Source organism: Dermacentor silvarum, chromosome 5, assembly GCF_013339745.2.
Source record: "Dermacentor silvarum isolate Dsil-2018 chromosome 5, BIME_Dsil_1.4, whole genome shotgun sequence".
Classification (NCBI taxonomy): domain Eukaryota; kingdom Metazoa; phylum Arthropoda; class Arachnida; order Ixodida; family Ixodidae; genus Dermacentor; species Dermacentor silvarum.
The window spans coordinates 142,790,000-142,811,157 of NC_051158.1; the positions used below are offsets into that span (position 1 = coordinate 142,790,000).

The 21,158-nt window shown below is 45.1% G+C and overlaps 1 protein-coding gene across 1 annotated transcript; it reads right to left on the bottom strand.

Annotated features, from left to right (window-relative positions):
* Positions 1–186: 186 nt before the first annotated feature.
* On the bottom strand, positions 187–19,559 carry LOC119452609 (luciferin 4-monooxygenase-like). The gene is made up of 5 exons (XM_049668513.1): positions 19,522–19,559; positions 14,899–15,171; positions 6,086–6,230; positions 4,001–4,264; positions 187–414 (listed from the first exon to the last, which is right to left on the bottom strand). The coding sequence occupies exons 2-5, from the start codon at positions 15,157–15,159 to the stop codon at positions 275–277; spliced, it is 810 nt and encodes a 269-aa protein (XP_049524470.1). The 5' UTR covers positions 15,160–15,171; positions 19,522–19,559; the 3' UTR covers positions 187–274.
* Between the last annotated feature and the right edge of the window lie 1,599 nt (positions 19,560–21,158).

Sequence of the window (21,158 nt, forward strand, 5' to 3'; positions counted from 1 at the left end):
GGGGAGTTGCTGTACTCTCTCCGAGATGGAGGCGTTTTACTCCTGAAAAGGGAGTGAAATATGGGACAAGCAGATACTCCCTCAAAGAGAGTTCCCGGAACTCTCTTTGTTTTAGAGTGTAATTTACCGTGAAATAATTAATAATTTCAATGTATCAACGTTTGGCATAATGTTCATCAGGTTTATTCAACTTATGGTATTTCAATGTTACACTACATCAGACTTGTAACTAAAGTACGTAAGAACATACAAGTGTGTACGTCCTCGACAGCATTCAATAAAACGTTCCCGCCTTCTTAAGGTTTACAAACTCAATCATCAGATGGCGCTTCAGCACTTTGCCTCTTCTGTTTTTGGGCAGCTCTTCAGCGAAAACTATCCCGCCGTGTAGTCCCTTGTAAACAGCCAATCTCTCTGCAAAATAATTAGGCAAGTATTTTAATCAGTATTTTAACATAACGAAAAATGGCCGTCTACAAAGTGTTCACGGAAAAACACTCTTTATGTCACAACCTCCAAAGTGGGAAATGAGCCCATGTACTTATAATTATTGCTTATCACTAACGTGCATCGACGTGCCAAAAGACTGGATAACAAGTGCAGGCCCTAAAATTTATCAGTCGTTCAGCTATACCAACCTGCAGGAAGGAGGTTAAGGCTAAAGCCTTCTCCCCCGCCATTTTAGACGGGTGCAAATAAAGGTTATATTTCTCTCTCTCTCAGATATACCAATGACCCGCTTTAGTTGGGGTTCCAGCAAGCACAATTTATTGCCTTAGACGTATCGGTCCTCATGGCAGGAGCAGTGTAACTTGCGTCATAGAAGGCAACGTACTTATATAGACAGAAAGGACAACGAAGGAAGGCCACACAGGCACGCACTCACAAGATAGGCGGGTGAATAGAAAGGGCCTCTCACCCAGAATTTATAAAGTGCAGAAATACAATGTGCTCCTTAGCTTCCGCACCAGATCCTCTCCAACCACTATCATTGTCGGCCGAAACGAGGTACCGGGCACCGCTCAGACAAACAAGGCTAGGTTGACAGCTTACGACACTGCTGGGATCCATAGAGTCCGAACAGGCTTGCAACTTTGCATTGAATTTCTTACAGAAGTGCGTGTTACTTTATGCAGGTAATTATTCAGATAATAGTGATGTGGAGTAGACTTCCTATGAAAAATTTGCAAATGCGTGGCTACCGTCCTCTTCAGTCAATTCTGTTAGTGTGGCTGGTATACATAAGGCTAAACGACAAAAACGAACAGTACAGGTATGTTTTTCACTGTGGCCTTCCTATTATTTCAAATAATCACAATATTTTATGCTCCATTTAAAGAAAAATTAAGGCAGAATCCATCTCATGATGACGGTCGACGGTAATGCGTTAGCCTTGAATCTATATAGCGACACCGTCGCAATGACTTATGTACGAGGCGTGTACTGCAGCGTAATTCCCCTTTCGTACTGCGACAGATATGTGATGGATGCTGTAAGCGTCCTCTTTGTAACGCGGCGGTAGGTTGTGCCACTATGGTCATGTTCTCACATTGCTAATGTCCCAATAACCTTTAAAAACACAAAGAATACCTAGCATAAGACTTTTGGCACCACAATTCAGAACTTTGTTTTGTATGCTTCCGTTGATTGTGGTCTCCCTACGTTTGTGCCGCCAAACCTCAAATCGTCTCTTAATAACCTCTATTGCGGACATGTTTACTTTCCCCCAACTGTCCCTGAACCCAAGGGCTTAAAGCAGGCCAGCGCAGACAAAACCGAAATGCGGTGGATATCTTCACAATCTAATAAAACCTGTTTCATCATTTTCCTAGCTTTACCACATTAAGCACCTGCTTCTTTTTCATTGGTGTACCTCACTCCCTTTATAACTACCCGTTTTAAGGCATACTGATCTCGCTTCGAAAAGAGTTTCCTTTTTAGTTAACATAAATTTATTGTTACCTGATTTTGTTTTTCACTCAAAGGTAGTTACTATTAGTAGGTTTATTTTCAATTGCAACCATCCAGGATATTGTCTCAGCCTCTCTGACTTTGCGTTTGACGTTCTTCATTGTCATGTTGCTTTCTGTACCAGTCCCATAAATGGCGGTAAGCTTCTTAGTTCTTTTCTTCCACTGTTAGTAAATATCTTTCCTGCTCAAATATTTGAACACTCTCGCAACCCATTTACTTTTTTTCATATTTCTGTGTCGTTCCTCGGAATGAATTTTACTCTGAGCTTCACTCACTTCAAAATTTGTCCAGCCCATATTTTTCTGCAAATCTTCATCTGCAGCCGTCCCGTAAGCGCCCAATGCGAGGCGTCCCACTGAGATTTGGTTGTCATTCAGTCCTGTTTGTACCCCTGACTTCAAGCAAACAACCGCATTTCGAAATGTATAAAATCCTGGAAGCCTTATACACTTCCATATAGCCCGGAGCACCTTGAACCTATTGTGTTCCCGTAGCGCTCTATGTTTCACTGTGGCGGCATTTTTTCCGTTTTCCTATTGTTTTGGCCTGTGTTTTCATGCATCCATTTCTTTAGTTTATTCATACTGCTAGGTATATACCTTCTTTCACGCGAGGTATTTCCTGGCCCCGTATTGACACTGTCTGTTCAGTTTTTTATTGAATACCTAAAACCAGATTTTTAACGCTAAATTTCCATGCAAAATTATCACCTTCTTGTTCACAGATATGAGCCAGGTGTTGCATGTCAATTTACCAGTTAGCAAGAAACACAACGTCGCTCTTATCAAATAAAAAAGGCTGCAAGCTGCTGCTCTACTATCGTGCCTGTCTGGTTCGCCAGGTTTCTGTCCTTGAGGACCCTTTGGGACGTGAGTTTGATACCTCAAAACATCGGATAACTATAAGGAATCCTTTTTGTCTTTCAAGAACATCACATTACCAGTGCCAGATTAGAGCACTGCACTGGCTCGGGCTTACCCGAAAGCCTGGGCCGGGCCGGGTAGGGCAGTTTTTTCACGGGCTCGGGCCGGGCTCGGGCACGGCATGTGCTTTGTGACCCGGGCCCGAGCCGGGCTCGGGTCTTTTGACGCGGGCCCGGGCTGGGCTCGGACTTTCTGGTGGTGTTCATGTAACGTGGATCGAGTTATCCTCACGCGTATCGACTCTGAAAAACATGTTTTTTTCGGTCTCGGGCCGAGCCGGGCCGGGCGGGTAACGTAGATTATTTCCGGGCCCGGGCCGGGCTCGGGTCTCGCCATAAAACTTTTGGTCGGGCTCGGGCGGGCAGCCCAACGTAAAAACGGGCCCGGGACAGGCTCGGGCTGAAAAAATTGGCCCGTGCAGTGCTCTAGGCCAGATACCTAGTTATCGAAGCTGGTGTCAAAGACGCTCATTGAAGAGCGGCTTACACCGACTGGCACACATGCAGTGACACAAGTTGGCATGAAAGAGGTTCATGGAAGACCAGCACAAATCGAGGGGTACAAACCAAGTGCGACAAGTCGGTGCTAAAGAGTTTTTTCGAACAGCGGTACCTACGCAGTTCCGCATCAACAGTGACCCATTTTGACCTCAGAAACGCTCGTTGAGGAGCGCGTATGTACACACCGCTACGCACTCAGTGATCCAAGCTGGTTCGAATGTTGACTATGAGCCCTGTTCAGCACAGTATACCCGATGTGCTACCCATTCAACCAGGGACTACCCTGTTACCCACGTAGGTGGGATAACGGACACGAACATGCAAATAAACCAGGGTATATATATATATATATAGAGAGAGAGAGAGAGAGAGAGACAGAGAGATAGACCTCAGAAAGGGCGTGAAGTTCCCTAATGATGCTAAAGCGGTTTCCGTGATCTTTTTGTAGCGAATTCAGTAAACAAACAATGAGTGTCCATATTTTGGTGCAGTAGCCATTTTGTTTCATACCGTGCACTCTTTTTTTCTACTATGCACTCTGCAGCGCTACCATAGCGAATGGAGTTGGCCTGCTGCAATTCTGCGCTGCTTGCGGTAACCTACCTGCCACGTGTTCTTTGATCCGCTGTGCGATGGGGCCATGTTCCTCCGCCTTACATTTTCCTCGCAGGACAACAATAGCGGCTGGTGGCTCTCCAAGCACCGGGTGCGCAACACCGAGCACGGCTACTTCGGCCACCCACTCAAGCACGAGAACGCATTGCTCCACCTCGAAGGGCTCCACTTTGGTGTCGAAACACTTCATGACGCTCTTCAGCCGCTCGGTCACAAATAGCCGCCCAGAGTGGTCGTAGTAGCCCATGTCACCTGCGCGCACACTCTGCGTCACTCACCGACTTCCTACTACCAGTCACGTGACATCGTAGAAGCCCAGGTTCTCCGGGAACATACAGCATCTAAGTGATGTCAATCTTTCCACAAATCACATGAAGTCTGATGCTTGCTGGGCCGCGCTTTATTGCGAACACAGCAGCCTACGCAATTTCATTGCAGCCCATCTCACGATGACTGTCGATGTGATAGCATTAGCAGCCAAGAAATGTAGAGCGACTAACCGTATTGCTGAATACACGTTTCTTAGGATCTGTAGTGATCAACGTGGGGTTTCCAGGGTTTCGGCTATTTGTGACATACACTCTCTCCTGGATCGGCCGACTAAGCTATGACACTAGCTTGTTAGGGTCGCCCGGGAACAATAAGGCCTGACTACGACTGACAACAGATTGACGACAATGGAATAACGAAGACAGAATGCGGTCCAGGAAACGACGAAAGCGTGATGACGGCAATGACATGACGCAGACGGGAGGATGATTCTGAAGTGATGACTAAGATATACCGAGGACACGGTAACAAAGATGGCCCCATGAGACACGGATGACGACGGGTCTAGGATGACGATGGCGTGATGATGACGGTACGACTGGAATCGCATGACGAAGCAGGAATCAGTACCACGATGGCATTACGACAATGGTATGATGACAAATGGGTGACGACGACTGTGTGACGAGGACACAATGACGCCAGAAGAATGACTACGCAATGATTATCATGATGTGACAAGTTCTAACATCGATGGAACGAATAAGGCGCTATGAAGACGGCATGAGGACAATTAATGAAAGCGACAACCTTCTCAGAAAACTCGAGGAGCGTCGGAACGACGGGAACCAGCCCAGCGTAATGACTAGCACACTTGCGGAACATGCTCAGACCACTGATCATGTAGATATCCCTTAATGTGAAATAAGCTTGAGCCAGCGCCTCTGTCTTCAGTCACAACATACCTGCATCTAGACGAGTGCATGAACTTTGAATCGCAACTGCGGATATCTTAGGCCGATCAGCACCCACAGCCTACGGCATGTATTCAACTGCATATTACCTCGTGCTCTTCTTGTTTTCCTTTTATTGTGAACAAGGATCTTTTGTGGAGGCCAAAATGTGAATTTTTTTTCTTTAATATATCACTTCGGTCAGCATCAGTATTTGTTTTATTTTAGTTCACGCTTTCAGTTTCTAGCCGCAGTACTGTAAGTTTATATACCACAGGCTCTGCCGAATGTAGTAAGGTACGTACAGCAATAATATATTCCTCTTTTTTTTTGTATAGGAATAAAGAGCATAAACAACAAAAAAGTTAGAATGAAACCTGGTACTAGCTCTTCGCGCGTTATGTGCATAAAAACACCGTTCACGTGGGCATTGCTACTGCGTTCAAGCGTAAGATGGTAGAGGCTTGGGATAGTCGGTACACTAACGACTGAATTCTTTATTCAGAAAGGAAAACGTATATACAAAAAGAAAAAAGAAAGAAAAGAAGGGTATATCACTGCGCACGGGCCGAAAATAGACACTCATTAGATTTGGATTTCCGGCGAGTTATGACGGTTCCGGAGATATGTTAGTTCTGCCTCAGACAAGGCCACAGACGGAGTGCTGACGCAAGACGCACCATTCCTTGCAATGGCAGCAGCCTCAAAGATTTCTCGGGCACACGCGTCATGGTAGCGTGTGTGTGTCTCCCTTCTTGTCTTCTAGTGTTTTTTTTTTTTTGCTCTGTTTCCCTCTCGAGCTTTCAAGCGTATACATATAAAATTCCCTCATTCATGTTTGGCAGCTCACCTGTGCGCAGCCAGCCGTCAGCGTCGAGAGCAGCAGCTGTCGCCTCGCAGTGTTTGTAGTAACCTGTCATGATGTTCGGTGAGCGCACCAATATTTCGCCACGTTCCAGCGGAAGCATCGTCCTCTGGGACTTCGGATCGAGGATCTACGGTGCCAGAATATAAGCAATTTACGTGGCTGCTATCATCATCGTTTATTTGCCTTACAATCCCGCCACAGATCAATACCTAATCGGCAAAGAAAACTATAGACAAAAGAACATCGATCATACTAAGGCACGGTTTTTAGCAGACAAAAATTCATTTACTCCAGATGATAAGGACGATACAGCAAGGGGCCCGTTCATACAGTGTTTCCACAGAGACGAGATGCAGAAGCGTTCACGACATTAAGTAAAGTGTGAGGTCGAGCACCATGTCACATGGGAAGACTAAAAGTGCCTTCCTGACTATAAATGCATTACAAGCCCTGGCTCAATGTCAAAGTACATGGCGCAAGAGGTGACACATTAAATTGTAGCAGATTTTAGTGCAATTTTTGGTGCGACAAAATGTTTGTCGAGGGATAACGCATGGTTCCGGTCAGAGCCATATTGAACACATTGCAAACCATTGCACTGTGGCGTAAATGTCATTTGCAGTTGGTGGAAATATATAGTGAGGCAACGTTTATAGGTGTACGATGCAAAGGTGCACTAACGTCGTGCTTTCTAAGGCCACTAGGTACGTGGTAGTAACATTCGGGGTCGATCTTACTAATGGGTCGGCATTGTTGCTCTGCACTGCCCCAGACTGCAAGCTGACAGCGTCACGTGACGGCACACTCGACAGTTCACCAATCCCTTGCAGACAGGTGTCTCAAACTCACATCCAAGACCGGGCCACTCATATACCATATTGATTGGTAAAGGCGGCATTGTGGCATGCTAGCGGAAGACAGGAGAGTAGATTTTGCCAATATCGCCACAAGTACAGCAAGCCCCAAAATAGGGCTCAAAGTTCGGTACGCCTTTTTGTGGGGATAACAAAAAAGGACGAAAAACGTTTTATTTCCTGTAATCGACACTCCGTTGCCTTCACAGGTGCTGGCCGAATGCCTGGCAACGCTTTACTGGGACCAAGGCTGGAATGTGCGCAGCTAGATACTGTGCTGCCGCAGTCCTTATGATAAGCCGGAGATGTGTGTCAGTCATCCTTGAGTGCAGTGACGACTTGATCACGTTTATCAAATAAAATACCTTCGCACATGGTGCATATTCTCGCAGGTCTCTTAGGCAGTGCAAGAAATATGCGTTCTTCAATGAAAAATTATATTGTGGTACACCGACGTCTTGAAACTTCAGCTTGAGCGTCGTGCTGGCCTGCAGCTGTCAGTTGATCTTGTAGTTCAGAAGCCAGACCTTCTACTTGCACCAAGATTGGCAGCGAGAAAAACTTGCAATATGTAGGGAAGCCAACATGCATGCCTTGGAACTGTTTTCCCGGTTTTTTTTTGTGGGGGGGGGGGGGGGGAGGGGAGGAAGCGGCTTGTTGCTCAACAAACAAAAGACCGTGCGGACTGCTATGTTCTCAATTTTTCTAGTAAATTCATAGTGGAAAAATATTCGAACATTCCATGGCTTACCTGACGCTGAAAAAGGTGCATTTTTTCGTAGCATGCGAAGGTTTCGTTAAACATTACAATAATGACTATGCTCCTGCCTTGAAGTTCAGCGTTATATAAGGGTGTTCAGGAGCCCAGTAATGTCGGATAAAAACGCAAAGGCACTATTTCAGGTGCTTTTCATCTGAGAGTTAGCGACCTTTTTTCCTTTGGATTTCATGAGTGCGTCATTATCATGCAGCAATTCTTTCAAATATTTTTGCCCTACTGAGCCATCGCACTTCAGTGTGGTACGCAATGCCATATTGCCCAGTGTTGCCGGCCTCTAACAACTTATGGTGGTTCATTTTGTTTAACCGAGTGAATTTTAATATTACTAAACAGTGTTGATGACGTAGTTTGTTTTCACTGATTTGCGCCATATACCTCTTTGTGCAAAAGTCCGAAGAGCCCGTTCTGGCGTCCAACAGGTCATGGGGTGCCGTTAATTGTGAGGAAGACAAACTTCTCCCATAGTAATTATGCCCACTCGACCCCTTTTATTGCGATGGCAATTATATGGACACTCCAGGTGCATTTCTGCCGTCGCCGTTGCCGTGGTCGTCGCTGTGAGGTTTCGTATAAAGTACAAGGGCGGTAACACCGTCGCCACGCGGCGTATGCTGTTTGTGCTATTGAAAGCGCGCGAGGGGAGCCGACCATCGCGGCTTAATCTGGCGCGCGCAAGAGAGGGAAGCGGACAGGAACCTCGCCGTCTTCCGAAAGGCCGTGGGCTTGATGGCAGGGAGGGGGTAGGGGCAACGTTGTTCTCCGATTGCAACTGCGCATATCGCGACCGTGCCCATGGGGAGCCGGCAATCACGACTCTATCTCGCGCGCACAGGGACGGGAAGGGGGCAGTCAGCGCGGGAGGGAGTAGGGGCGGCGTTCAACTCCGGCACCAACTACATCCTTTGCGCACCGGGCTTGGTAGCGCGCACCTTCTCTTGAAAGCAATCTGCAGGTGGTTCATGCCTTTGTTCGTGCGGCGTTCTCGTCGCTTAGTTTGCATTGAAGCGATAGAGAGCCCGAAGGTAACTTCGCGCGCTGCTGGTTCCCGCGCTTCCTCAGGCCAGCGTTTTGATAGCGAGTGTCCGCGGTCATCAAGCGTGATGTGTTCATGTTTCTTGTGCGAGCTGACACCATGCTTGTTAATATAGTTAGCGAGTATTATCAAGTTTACACGGCCGCTAAAACTACTATCCTTACTTCGTGTACTTGTCTACAAATTTGCTATCGCAATTGATGCTTCTCCTTTCGGGTGAAATTGCGGCTTTTTTCATGCACTGAGGAATGGTTGGTACCAGTGGTTCTTTCTTTCATCGAGACCAGGTCAAGCAGATTCTCTGGGACGTCAAAACATCCGTCAGTGCGTTTGACTGAATGGCATTTTGAGCAATGACGTTAATGCCAGTGACACCGTCGACATCATTTTAAAACGCCACACACCCGCGGTATAACTTGTTGAGACCTCTTTCAATGCCAGCGCTGATCTCATTAGCACGTTCAGCAACAGTATTTGCAGAAGTCTGCGTGTTTTCAGCCCCTGTTTTGAGACCTAAAGTGTTACGCGTCGCCGTGCGCCATTATAATAGCGGCGTCAGCTGGAAAGAGGAGGCAGTGTGCGAGCCAGCTACAGAAGGAAACTTTTGAGGGGCCGACTGAATGTCTGGTGTTTAGGCTAGAGCACTGCACGGGCCTGATTTTTCGGCCCGAGCCCAGCCCGGGCCCGCTTTACGCGGCCCGAGCCCAGCCCGGGCCCGTAATACAAAGCCCGAGCCCGGCCCGGGCCCGGGCGTACATGACCGCGACCAGCCCGGGCCCGCGGTTCCAAGCCCGGGCCCGACCCGGGCCCGTGTTACTGAGCCCGGGCCCGGCCCGGGCCCGGGCGTTCATTACTAAGCTTAGCTAGGGCCCGCGTGCGCATGACCAGGCCCGGCCTGTAAGAAAAAAAATTTCTTTTTACTTACAGATTGTACCGTATCTGTCAGCCTCACCTTCTCGAGGTTTAATCAGCTGCAGTATAAGCAATAAAAGGCCGAAATATGTTTCTCCCACGGGAACATCAGTAATCCGGCCCATTGGCTGTGCTACTATTTTTCTGGTGGTGCGCATGCACTTACCTTCATTTGTACGATATGGTTCTATGATGTCATTTAGCGTGCAAATATACATGGCGTTTCATTTTAGTTGAACCAAATTTTTAAAGATTGCTCGTGGCAGATAGCACAGTTATAATCCTTGATCTAAACTACTCGATGAGGCGGCCATTACTTCCACGAGAAATCAAAACGCCTAATTGAAGTATTAACATAATTACGCTAATTAACGTTTTAATTAATTATTTCATGGCACATATTTCAATCTACGAATTATAGCCGCCGAGTTCGCAAGGCGTAGCCACTTGGAACGAATTCTCAGGACTAAACGAGTTTCCAGATAATTTTCAGTGCCCGACGAAATCAATCAAATCAAATCAATTTATTGTCCAGTTTACACGCTGGACGGTCATTTTGGACTAAAAGCTACATATGTAGCTTGACGTGACCAAAAAGACCAGGCAAGGCAATAGCACAGCAAACAGTGTGCACACATGCACAATAATTCGCGTATATTTTCAGCTGTCGCTGGAATTCCTCATAGACGAAATAGCTATGAACGAAAAGACAAAGAATATTTGCGTCACGGCGAGTTAACAGAATTTGAAAAAGTTTTAACAGAATGCATTTTAAAGAACAGTACATTAACAATACTAGCTATACAAAACAACGCAATACCAGCTATACAACATAGCATGAGACTGAATTTTATAAGATCAACATTTGCTAAGAAAACGAAACAGCATTTACATTATATACTAAGAACCATACACAAAGGCAGAATAATAATCACATCAGATACATTACAAGCGACCAAAGTGTCAGCTGAGTTCTTTCTTACTGAAATTACCGCCATCTTTGCATCGGTTCAAAGTGAATGGTAGGTAATGTATTAACGACTGATGCTTACAGAGTGTTCTGAAGTATGGAACTGACCATATCTCAGGATTTTTTCGTGTTCGCATTAATGCGACGACGCTCTAAGGAGGCTAATTGTTTTATGTAGTTCCAAGCTAATTCTGACATTCTGGTCAAAACGCCTAATTGAATATTTACATAATTACGTGAATTAACCTTTTCATTAATTATTTTACGGCACATCTTTCAATCTACGAATTATAGCTGCTGAGTTCGCAAGGTGAACTCAGTGGAAAAAAACACTTGGAAAAAATTCTCAGGACTGAACCAGTTTCGAGATATTAATTTTCAAAGTGTCCGACGAAATGCATGGGCGTTTCAGTTAACTTCTTGAGGAAAACGCTCTTTTATGCATTGAAGCACAAAAGTAACTGGCCTTAGCGCTAAAATAATGCCATAATATCGACACTGGTAATAGTGCGATCGTAAAAGCGGTAACATGGAAATGATTTGAGGAGTGGTTCTTTGTATAATTTGTTTTTCCTTAGCGGGAAACAATGTTCGTTTTTGCGGAAAATAAAAAAAAAATTGCGTAGCTTGCACTGTCGGCGCAATGCTAAAGAGACAGCGGAGATGATGGGCACCTAGCTAGTCCTGGCTTTTGGGCTAGACTAAGCACTAGAGCACTGCACGGGCCCCGGCCGGCCCGAAAGCCCGGGCCCGGCCCGGCCCGCGGGCCGGGCTGTGCCGTCCGAAGCGTTTGTCGGCGGGTTCGGGCCGGGCCCGGGCTTAAAGCCGCGGGCCCGGGCCGGGCTCGGGCTTGAGGCCGCGGGCCCGGGCCGGACTCGGGCTTGAAGCCACGGGCCCGGGCCAGGCTCGGGCCCGCTCATTGAAGGGCCTAAGTAGGCCTTCGAGCACACGCGACCGTTATGCATTGCATGGTTCAATGCATTCTGTGCCAAGCTGAAGTGACACGTGCAAGATGACTGTCATCATCATCATCAGCCTATATTTATGTCCACTGCAGGACGAAGGCCGCTCCCTGCGATCTCCAATTAACCCTGTCTTGCGCTTGCTGATTCCAATTTGCGGCTGCGAATTTCCTAACTTCATCACCCCACCTAGTTTTCTGCTGTCCTGGACTGCACTTCCCTTATCTTGGTATCCATTCTGTAGCTGTAATGGGCCATCGGTTATCCATCCTACGCATTACATGGCCTGCCCAGCTACATTTTTTCCGCTTAATGTCAACCAGAATATCGGTTATCCCCGTTTCTTCTCAGATCCACACCGCTCTCTTGACTGGTATATCTTATCAGATTACTATATCTTATCAAAGAGAATAGTAAAACAGATGAAGTTCTCGTTTTTAACAGCGGAGCTGTTTCAGCCGGGCGTAATGCGTCCGCTGAATCCAAAAATGTGGGTCGATCCTGGCAGCAGTGCAGAAAGGGTCCAAGCGCAATGGCACATACACCTGTCAACTGGCGAAGCTGAGCCTGGTTACGTCTAGCTAAGCATGGTGGGGACTAATTGCCTATCGATAGGCAATGGATAGTCAATCAATAGCTAGTCGATAATCGATCAATAATCAATAAATTCCCGAAAATGCTGGGGTGACTTGATAGTGCTTAGCCTAGCCCAAATACGTGGCCAATACCTTACGATAGCCAGTCGACAGCCAATAAATAGCTAATCGATAATGGATTAATAATCAATACATTCGGATAACTTGGTAGTGCTTAGCCTATCCCAAATACGTGGCCAATTTCTTATAATAGACAATCGATAGCCAATCAATAGCTAATAGATAATCAATCAATAATAAATAAATTCCGGGAAATGCTGGGGATGACTTGGTAGTGCTTAGTCTAGCCCAAAAGCCAGGACTAGCTAGGTGCCCATCATCTCCGCTGTCTCTTTAGCATTGCGCCGCCAGTGCAAGCTACGCAATTTTTTTTTATTTTCCGCAAAAACGAACATTGTTTCCCGCTAAGGAAAAACAAATTATACAAAGAACCACTCCTCAAATCATTTCCATGTTACCGCTTTTACGATCGCACTATTACCAGTGTCGATATTATGGCATTATTTTAGCGCTAAGGCCAGTTACTTTTGTGCTTCAATGCATAAAAGAGCGTTTTCCTCAAGAAGTTAACTGAAACGCCCATGCATTTCGTCGGACACTTTGAAAATTAATATCTCGAAACTGGTTCAGTCCTGAGAATTTTTTCCAAGTGTTTTTTTCCACTGAGTTCACCTTGCGAACTCAGCAGCTATAATTCGTAGATTGAAAGATGTGCCGTAAAATAATTAATGAAAAGGTTAATTCACGTAATTATGTAAATATTCAATTAGGCGTTTTGACCAGAATGTCAGAATTAGCTTGGAACTACATAAAACAATTAGCCTCCTTAGAGCGTCGTCGCATTAATGCGAACACGAAAAAATCCTGAGATATGGTCAGTTCCATACTTCAGAACACTCTGTAAGCATCAGTCGTTAATACATTACCTACCATTCACTTTGAACCGATGCAAAGATGGCGGTAATTTCAGTAAGAAAGAACTCAGCTGACACTTTGGTCGCTTGTAATGTATCTGATGTGATTATTATTCTGCCTTTGTGTATGGTTCTTAGTATATAATGTAAATGCTGTTTCGTTTTCTTAGCAAATGTTGATCTTATAAAATTCAGTCTCATGCTATGTTGTATAGCTGGTATTGCGTTGTTTTGTATAGCTAGTATTGTTAATGTACTGTTCTATTGCTAATGTACAATCTATTAGCTATTGATTGGCTATCGATTGTCTATTATAAGAAATTGGCCACGTATTTGGGATAGGCTAAGCACTACCAAGTTATCCGAATGTATTGATTATTAATCCATTATCGATTAGCTATTTATTGGCTGTCGACTGGCTATCGTAAGGTATTGGCCACGTATTTGGGCTAGGCTAAGCACTATCAAGTCACCCCAGCATTTTTGGGAATTTATTGATTATTGATCGATTATCGACTAGCTATTGATTGACTATCCATTGCCTATCGATAGGCAATTAGTCCCCACCATGCTTAGCTAGACGTAACCAGGCTCAGCTTCGCCAGTTGACAGGTGTATGTGCCATTGCGCTTGGACCCTTTCTGCACTGCTGCCAGGATCGACCCACATTTTTGGATTCAGCGGACACATTACGCCCGGCTGAAACAGCTCCGCTGTTAAAAATGAGAACTTCATCTGTTTTACTATTCTCTTTGATAAGATATAGTAATCTGATAAGATATACCAGTTCAAGAGAGCGGTGTGGATCTGAGAAGAAACGGGGATAACCGATATTCTAGTTGACATTAAGCGGAAAAAATGTAGCTGGGCAGGCCATGTAATGCGTAGGATGGATAACCGATGGCCCATTACAGCTACAGAATGGATACCAAGATAAGGGAAGTGCAGTCCAGGACAGCAGAAAACTAGGTGGGGTGATGAAGTTAGGAAATTCGCAGCCGCAAATTGGAATCAGCAAGCGCAAGACAGGGTTAATTGGAGATCGCAGGGAGTGGCCTTCGTCCTGCAGTGGACATAAATATAGGCTGATGATGATGATGACAGTCATCTTGCACGTGTAACTTCAGCTTGGCACAGAATGCATTGAACCATGCAATGCATAACGGTCGCGTGTGCTCGAAGGCCTACTTAGGCCCTTCAATGAGTGGGCCCGAGCCTGGCCCGGGCCCGTGGCTTCAAGCCGGAGTCCGGCCCGGGCCCGCGGCTTTAAGCCCGGGCCCGGCCCGAACCCGCCGACAAACGCTTCGGACGGCACGGCCCGGCCCGCGGGCCGGGCCGGGCCCGGGCTTTCGGGCCGGCCCGGGCCCGTGCAGTGCTCTAGTTTAGGCAGCTGATGCCTTAAACAAGCTTTTTTTGCATATGTTAGTTTACACTAGAAAACTGCGGCCTGAAAGTGGGTGAAGAGCACCCATTCACTTTTATACGGTGAATTCACTCACTTCATTCAGTTTTTTTTTTGCTGCAGCAAAATTGCTGTTACCAAACATTTAGCGCGCTCGATGCTTGCAGAGTCTATGAAGGAGCCGTGATGCACCGTGTAATTGAATTGGAATAATATAGGCGGCGTGGTTCAAAAGATAACGGAGCTAAGCATCAATGATCAAAGTAAACATGACTCTGTAACACCATTCCCGAAACATAATTGTACATTACCTTCACTTGTGTATCGGCAACAGGAAAGCCCACGCTGTCGAAGCATAACCGACCAGCTGGGCGGCAGCAGACCACTCCACTCGCCTCAGACAGGCCATAGACTTTCCGGAATTCCGTAGGCTTCAACGCCGAGATAACGAGCACCGCCGTGCTCTTCGGCAGAGTTGCACCTAAGCTGACAACCTTCCTCAATGAAGGAAGCCTCGTACCCGTAGTCGCGACTGCGCTTGCCAGTAGGTTCAGCACTGAAGGTGTCGTCATAAGAAGGGACACCTGAAATGTCCATGGGAATGAAGAAGTCATCAGTGACAAAATACGACATTTCCACTTATTTGACACCAAATTTGGGTAAAAAAGATTATTTGTATTTTCTGATAGTCTATGGTGTTGCTACCGGCGTTATTATCGTGACACACTGGGATGGCAATTATTCTATCTGAACGTTTCTTTCTATGTCAAGCATGTGAACGTTAGTCTATCAATTGAGTGTCTAGCGAAATTTCAGTACAAATGTCAGCCGCTTGACGCCTTTCTCTGTCTTTCCGGGGAAACTAACTGCTGTGACGCACTTGAAAAACCCTATTTTCATGGCGACGATATCAGTGCAATTAAGAGCGCTGGAAAGCGTAATATGCCTGTTTACAGTTTCTTCAAGAAATTATATCTCTCGTGCAGTTGATATTTTAACAAAAAGCCGGCAGATCCCACGCGCTGTGGCAATCGATGTTATGTGAAGCAGAGGGCGGATAGCCTACCAAGTTAACGAAACGACCATGAGAGCACGAAGATGTAGGCGGCTCTTTCATGACCTACATGACACGCATGTCGTGACATTCATGTGATGAGTCCTCAGGAGTACCTTTAGATACACCTAAGAGTCATTGTCTTTTTTGCTGAGTCATTGTCATTTATTCTGAGTCATGCTCATGACTATGATTTCTAGCAGCATCCTTGTGTGTTTTCTTCCCTTAGTGCCCACGTACGAACCGATTGCAGTGGTTTTTGAGTGTTAATCTTCTTTTGCTGAGTCATTGTCATTTTTCTGAGTCATGCTCATGACTATCACTTCTACCAGCCTCCTGTAGTGTTTCCTTTACTTAGTAACCACGTTAGAATCCATTTAAGTGGATTTTGAGTGTTAATATTTATTCGCTGAGTCATTGTCATTTTTGCTGAGTCATGCTCATGACTATGATTTCTACCATCGTCTTTAGTGATCCCTTCACTTAGATCCCACATCCGAACCCATTCCAGTGGTTTTTGAGTGTTAATCTTTTTCCCGCTGAGTAATTTTCATTTTTGCTGAGTCATGCTCATGACTATGATTTCTGCCATAGTCCTTTAGTGTTTCTTTCACACTTAGTGCCCAGGTTCGAACCCCTTCCAGTGTTTTTTAAGTGTTAAACTTTTTCGCTGGGTCATTGTCATGACCTACATGACACGCATGTCATTATATTCCTGTAATGACATATCATTTATGTTTGTCATATACTCTTTTCATAGTACGTAAATTTCGGTACGTACGAAGTTAACGAAACGACCATGAGAGCACAAAGTCGTAGGCGGCTAGATAGATACGGCCAAAGTAGCAAATGTTTGACAAGAAATGCGTTGCATTTAAAAGTGAGCAATTTTCTGGGCAATGCTGGCAAATTAGTAAGTTTGCTGGCTCATTGGGGACTCCACGTCATCTATATAGATCTATCGCTGGTTTCGTGTAGTCATTTTTACGACTGTGTGTTTCATGCGGAAGTCAAATTATCAAAATGAATACCTACCAAGTCGCCGAGCTTTCGTTTCTTGTAATTAAGAGCTATAAGGAAATAGCGACGCCCTAGTTCTCTGACTATTTAAAGTGCTATATTAAATGCCTACATAGTTTCGCCGCTGCTCGGGAAGACCGAAAAATTCTTGCATTTTGGGCTGGGGAAGCACTAAAATTTGAGGTTTCATCTGTGCAAAATTGATAAGTTCTATATTCGGAACGCCATCAGTGTACGCAATCACAACATTGCCACCCAGATTTTCAAACCGAATATTACCACCATTCTAGAACTGTACAACAAGATGCTTCTTAACCGACTTATTTGAGTATGAGACAGAATGGCTCGTTTTTCAGGAAGTGGCTAATTCAAGCCGCAGTGGATTGACCGGTAATAGATGCAGCAACAACATTTTGTGCCCTCCTAAATGACAATCATTTAAGGACGTGGGACATTACCCCTTAATCCACCGCTGCTATTGAACAGTGTCTTCAGTACAGAGAGCTTCTTCTCACCGCAATGCCTCTATGTCAAGATCGAGTAAAAAGCCTACGAGTTTACTTACATTCTTCGTGTTCCTTGTATTTTGCGCAATTCACGAGCAAAGCTAGAAATGCGATGCTCTTCCCATATTTCTAAAAAATATCTTCTGTAAAGTTATGATAATGTAACATTTGATTCCCGAAGATCTGCCCACTGCCTTTTTGTTCGTTGAATAACGTGCATATATTCATATATAAGCACTAAAGGTCAGGTTTCTTCGAAGGCCGCAGCCCCGAAGTAGAGCCTTTGCGCAGTCTTTTTTTCTGCGCGTCTAATATTCCTAAGCTGTTGGAAGAATCTTAAAGTTGAACTTTATTTCACAAGAAACACTCCCTGTACTAACTATGTTAAAACTCTTGTTACAACTCTGTTAAAACTCTGTACAAACTCTTGTTAAAAACCTAACCTTTTGAGATCACACTAAACTCTTGTTATTGCCGATATAGCGGACACGTTCCTTGAGATTGCGATACCGGAGCATGGGCCTCAATATTTTTCGCTTTCCAGAGTGTCGTAGAAAGAAACTTGTCGAGCAGCCACGTGTAAGATTGGACGATTACACGATTGCTGCTGCGAACTGCATTTAACGTGTGCTTGCTCATAGCGACGATCATAGAGAAATTAAAAAAAAGTACCGAATGTCTTTGATCAAAACAAACGGGCCATGCAAATTGTTTATATCGACGACGTAGTTGCCGGCGCCGACACTGAACATCGGGTTATGATGCTTTTCCTGGAAACGTAAGCACTCATGAAGTCGCTAGGTATAGCGCCAGGCAAGTCGAATAGCACTGAAGGGACTTTGATGAGCATATTTGACAGTTAACAAGCCTGTAACTAACGAAATGATTGCTCTTCTGAAAACGTGAGTTGCTATTCAAGAAAGAAAATTCTACAAACAAAAGTGTCTTTCATGGCGCAAGTAGAACACGACCAGCAACATCAATTGCTTTAACAGAAACCTACCCACAATATACATCGACAGCCTGGGTACCACAATAAAAAGGTAAGAAGAAAACGACCGGGAACTATAGCATTCTGTTGTCAATTTCGACACCAACGCGCCCAGTACGAGTACTACTTCATCTCCAGCGTGAAATAAAAGTACGTGTCGAGCTGCGCTCCAATTACGCATTAGGGAGTTTTCACTTAATCGCGATTTTACTTAATCGTCGTTCATTTTTGTTTAGAGAGAAGCTGTTGGGCGCCAGTTCCAGAGGCGAGCGTCGGCGTCGGCCTCCCCCGGCGCAATGAAGCGACCGAGCACAGCGAAGGATGAAAGAGCGAACGCGTAGCGCGGCCGGGAATAAAAGGCGGCGATAGCGAAAAGAGCACGAGGTGGAAAGAGGAGGAGGGTATGGCGAAAATGTGAGAAGAAACGCGTAGAGCGGCGCAATACGGGCTCTGCGGCCAAGATGGCTACGTGGAGGCGCAAGAGTAGCGCGCGTCCTCTGTTCACTGATGAAGCCAACGATAAGGCATGCGGCGAGCGCGTCAACAAAATGAGCGGCGGCTGCTGTAAATCGCCGACACGCGTACCCCACCCTCTGCCTCCCGCGATCTCGCGATCTTCCGGTTAGCGAAGCAGTCACGCCACACTTCGCTCCATTTGGGACGTTCCGCACGAGACAAAGTGTCCATGCCAGCCAATATATCGCGAAATGAAACCAAGCATGGAGCTGCGCTGAAATTTCACATTAGGGAGTATCGTAATCGTCGGTGAATTTTTCAAATTTCTATGAAAGCCATAGAAGCGCGTTTATGCTTTACTACTCAGGTCCGTCTACTACCTGAATTATGAGATGATGGCTATCTTTGTTGCATATTTTGTACAGCTAGCCTCTGTCTTTACATGAAAGAACAAACATCAAGAACAGATGTTTTAGTAAAATGTTTCTTACAACTTTTCCAAAATGAACTGTTGGTCAAAATCGCTCCAGTGCTTTGCGGAATTGCACTCTCGTGAAGCACAGCAGCCAGCCGACTGATGCCACAGCGTGTACCGGGAAGTGCGACTATTCAAGTTGCATCTTCAAGTTATTTATTAAACACTTTGCACTTATCGGTATCGCAACTCTGTCTCTGTGGTTGATTCTATAATTATAATCTTGAACAGAAATGTTATAATGTATACCATAACGTATAAAACATACCGTAAGCACACCCGTCAAAACAGTATTTCCAATCACATTAACTTCGCAAATCTTCTCCAAGGGAGTGATGAGCCTCCAACTTTTCTTATCTGACACGGGAAAAAACTATGTAAAGGTGAATAGCTTGGAGTAAGGACGTTGCCAGTTTAACGCCATGTCGTTACCTTTTCATTTTTCGCCGTAGAAATAAAGTCGTCTACCGACCAATCAATACCAGGAATCTGGGACATCGCCGAACAGCGCCTCTAGCGGCCGCCTCTGAAAACATGCGCATTTTCTATGGGAGAGTGTCGTTTTTCCCAAATAACTAATCATAGAAGTCATCTTTCAAAATATTACCGTGCAAATAGGCTCTAGGAGCTTAGCCCGACATCTCATGCAAGCGGTACCATTACTTACGACAGAAAACCCGTTCCAAATCGCGGGCGAAGTTCGAAGTATGGGAGTCTATGGAAAAGGCCAAATTTTGGAGGCTATTTTGGCCAGTAAAAAGCAATTTGCGATGAGCCTATTGCATCGATCGACGTATTATTGGGGATTTATCAACTTCAATGACTTGGCTTTCAGCTAGTTGCAGCAGCAACTCTTGAAATGGCAAAAAAGTCGTTCCAAAATCGCAGTTTTCATAACAAGGTCACAGAATTTATTGTGGTACGCATATAAACCTAGTTTTTACCTCCGGCAGCACTCAAACCGATAGCCGAGCGTTCTGCGCGACCACCGATTAGGATCGCTGATACCACGATTGGCAGTTCGCAGGTTCAAAGCCAGCGGCGCCGCCATTTTTTTTTATCACTTTGTCGCTGCTCAGTTTGGCCGTTTCCCGCCAGATGGCATATTCCGAAACGCAGGTCATTTAGTTGCGGTTCTTGTTTCGTTTATTTCTACTGTACTCTTCCTAAAAAAATAGCTGGCTGGTTTCGTGAACATGCGAACGTGCTTCCAAACTTCTTTTGCACTTTAGGTGTAATGTATTTTAGACAATAAACCCAACTTTGTGTTTTCAAAGCTGATTTCTTTCTTAAGGCAAACATTTATGAAGACATTACTAAGAAATATTTTTGCCTATTCAGCTATGTCACGGAAAGGCCTGTTTGTGCGACTTTTGTTCAGCCTGAAACGTACCACAAAAATAAATAGCTTCCCGTGAGTGCAATTAAAAGGCGCAGAAGTAGAAAACTTGGCTGCAGCCCCAGACGTAGTATTCTTACAAAGGAATGCAGAAGCTATTTGACGGAGTATATTTGCATTATATCAAAGCAGAATTTTTGCGTACCGGATCTTCGGTGCAAATGAAGGCTGTCCAAATTATTTCACAAGCGTTTTTGCTTAGTACAAACCAATACCTCGAAACATAAACATTCTATCCTCAATATTCAGCGCACGTGTCTTATCATTTGAACCATTCTCATATACCTTCACGAAATTCCCGAAATACTAAAGGTCTTCATATCCTTTTACCACGACGTACGCAGAGGAGTATTGGAAATAATGCGAAAAGACACCGAGGCGTGTTAATGTAGTTTGTCGTGTAAACATAGAGAACTATTCCAATTACAGACCAAACACTTTTTGAGTTATGCCCACAAACCGTTGCAAGAAGACATTTTTTTTTCGGCTAGAATCACCAAAGTTACTATGGCATTCTGCTGTTCTGTTCTTAACTAACTGTATTGCTGAATCAGATCGCAGCACCACGATATAATTACTGGTACAATTCTTCAGTAATTCTGTAAGAATTTTCTCCTACGCTAAATTTAACGTGCTTGGACAATTGAAGAAACATGAGAAAGGACCGTGA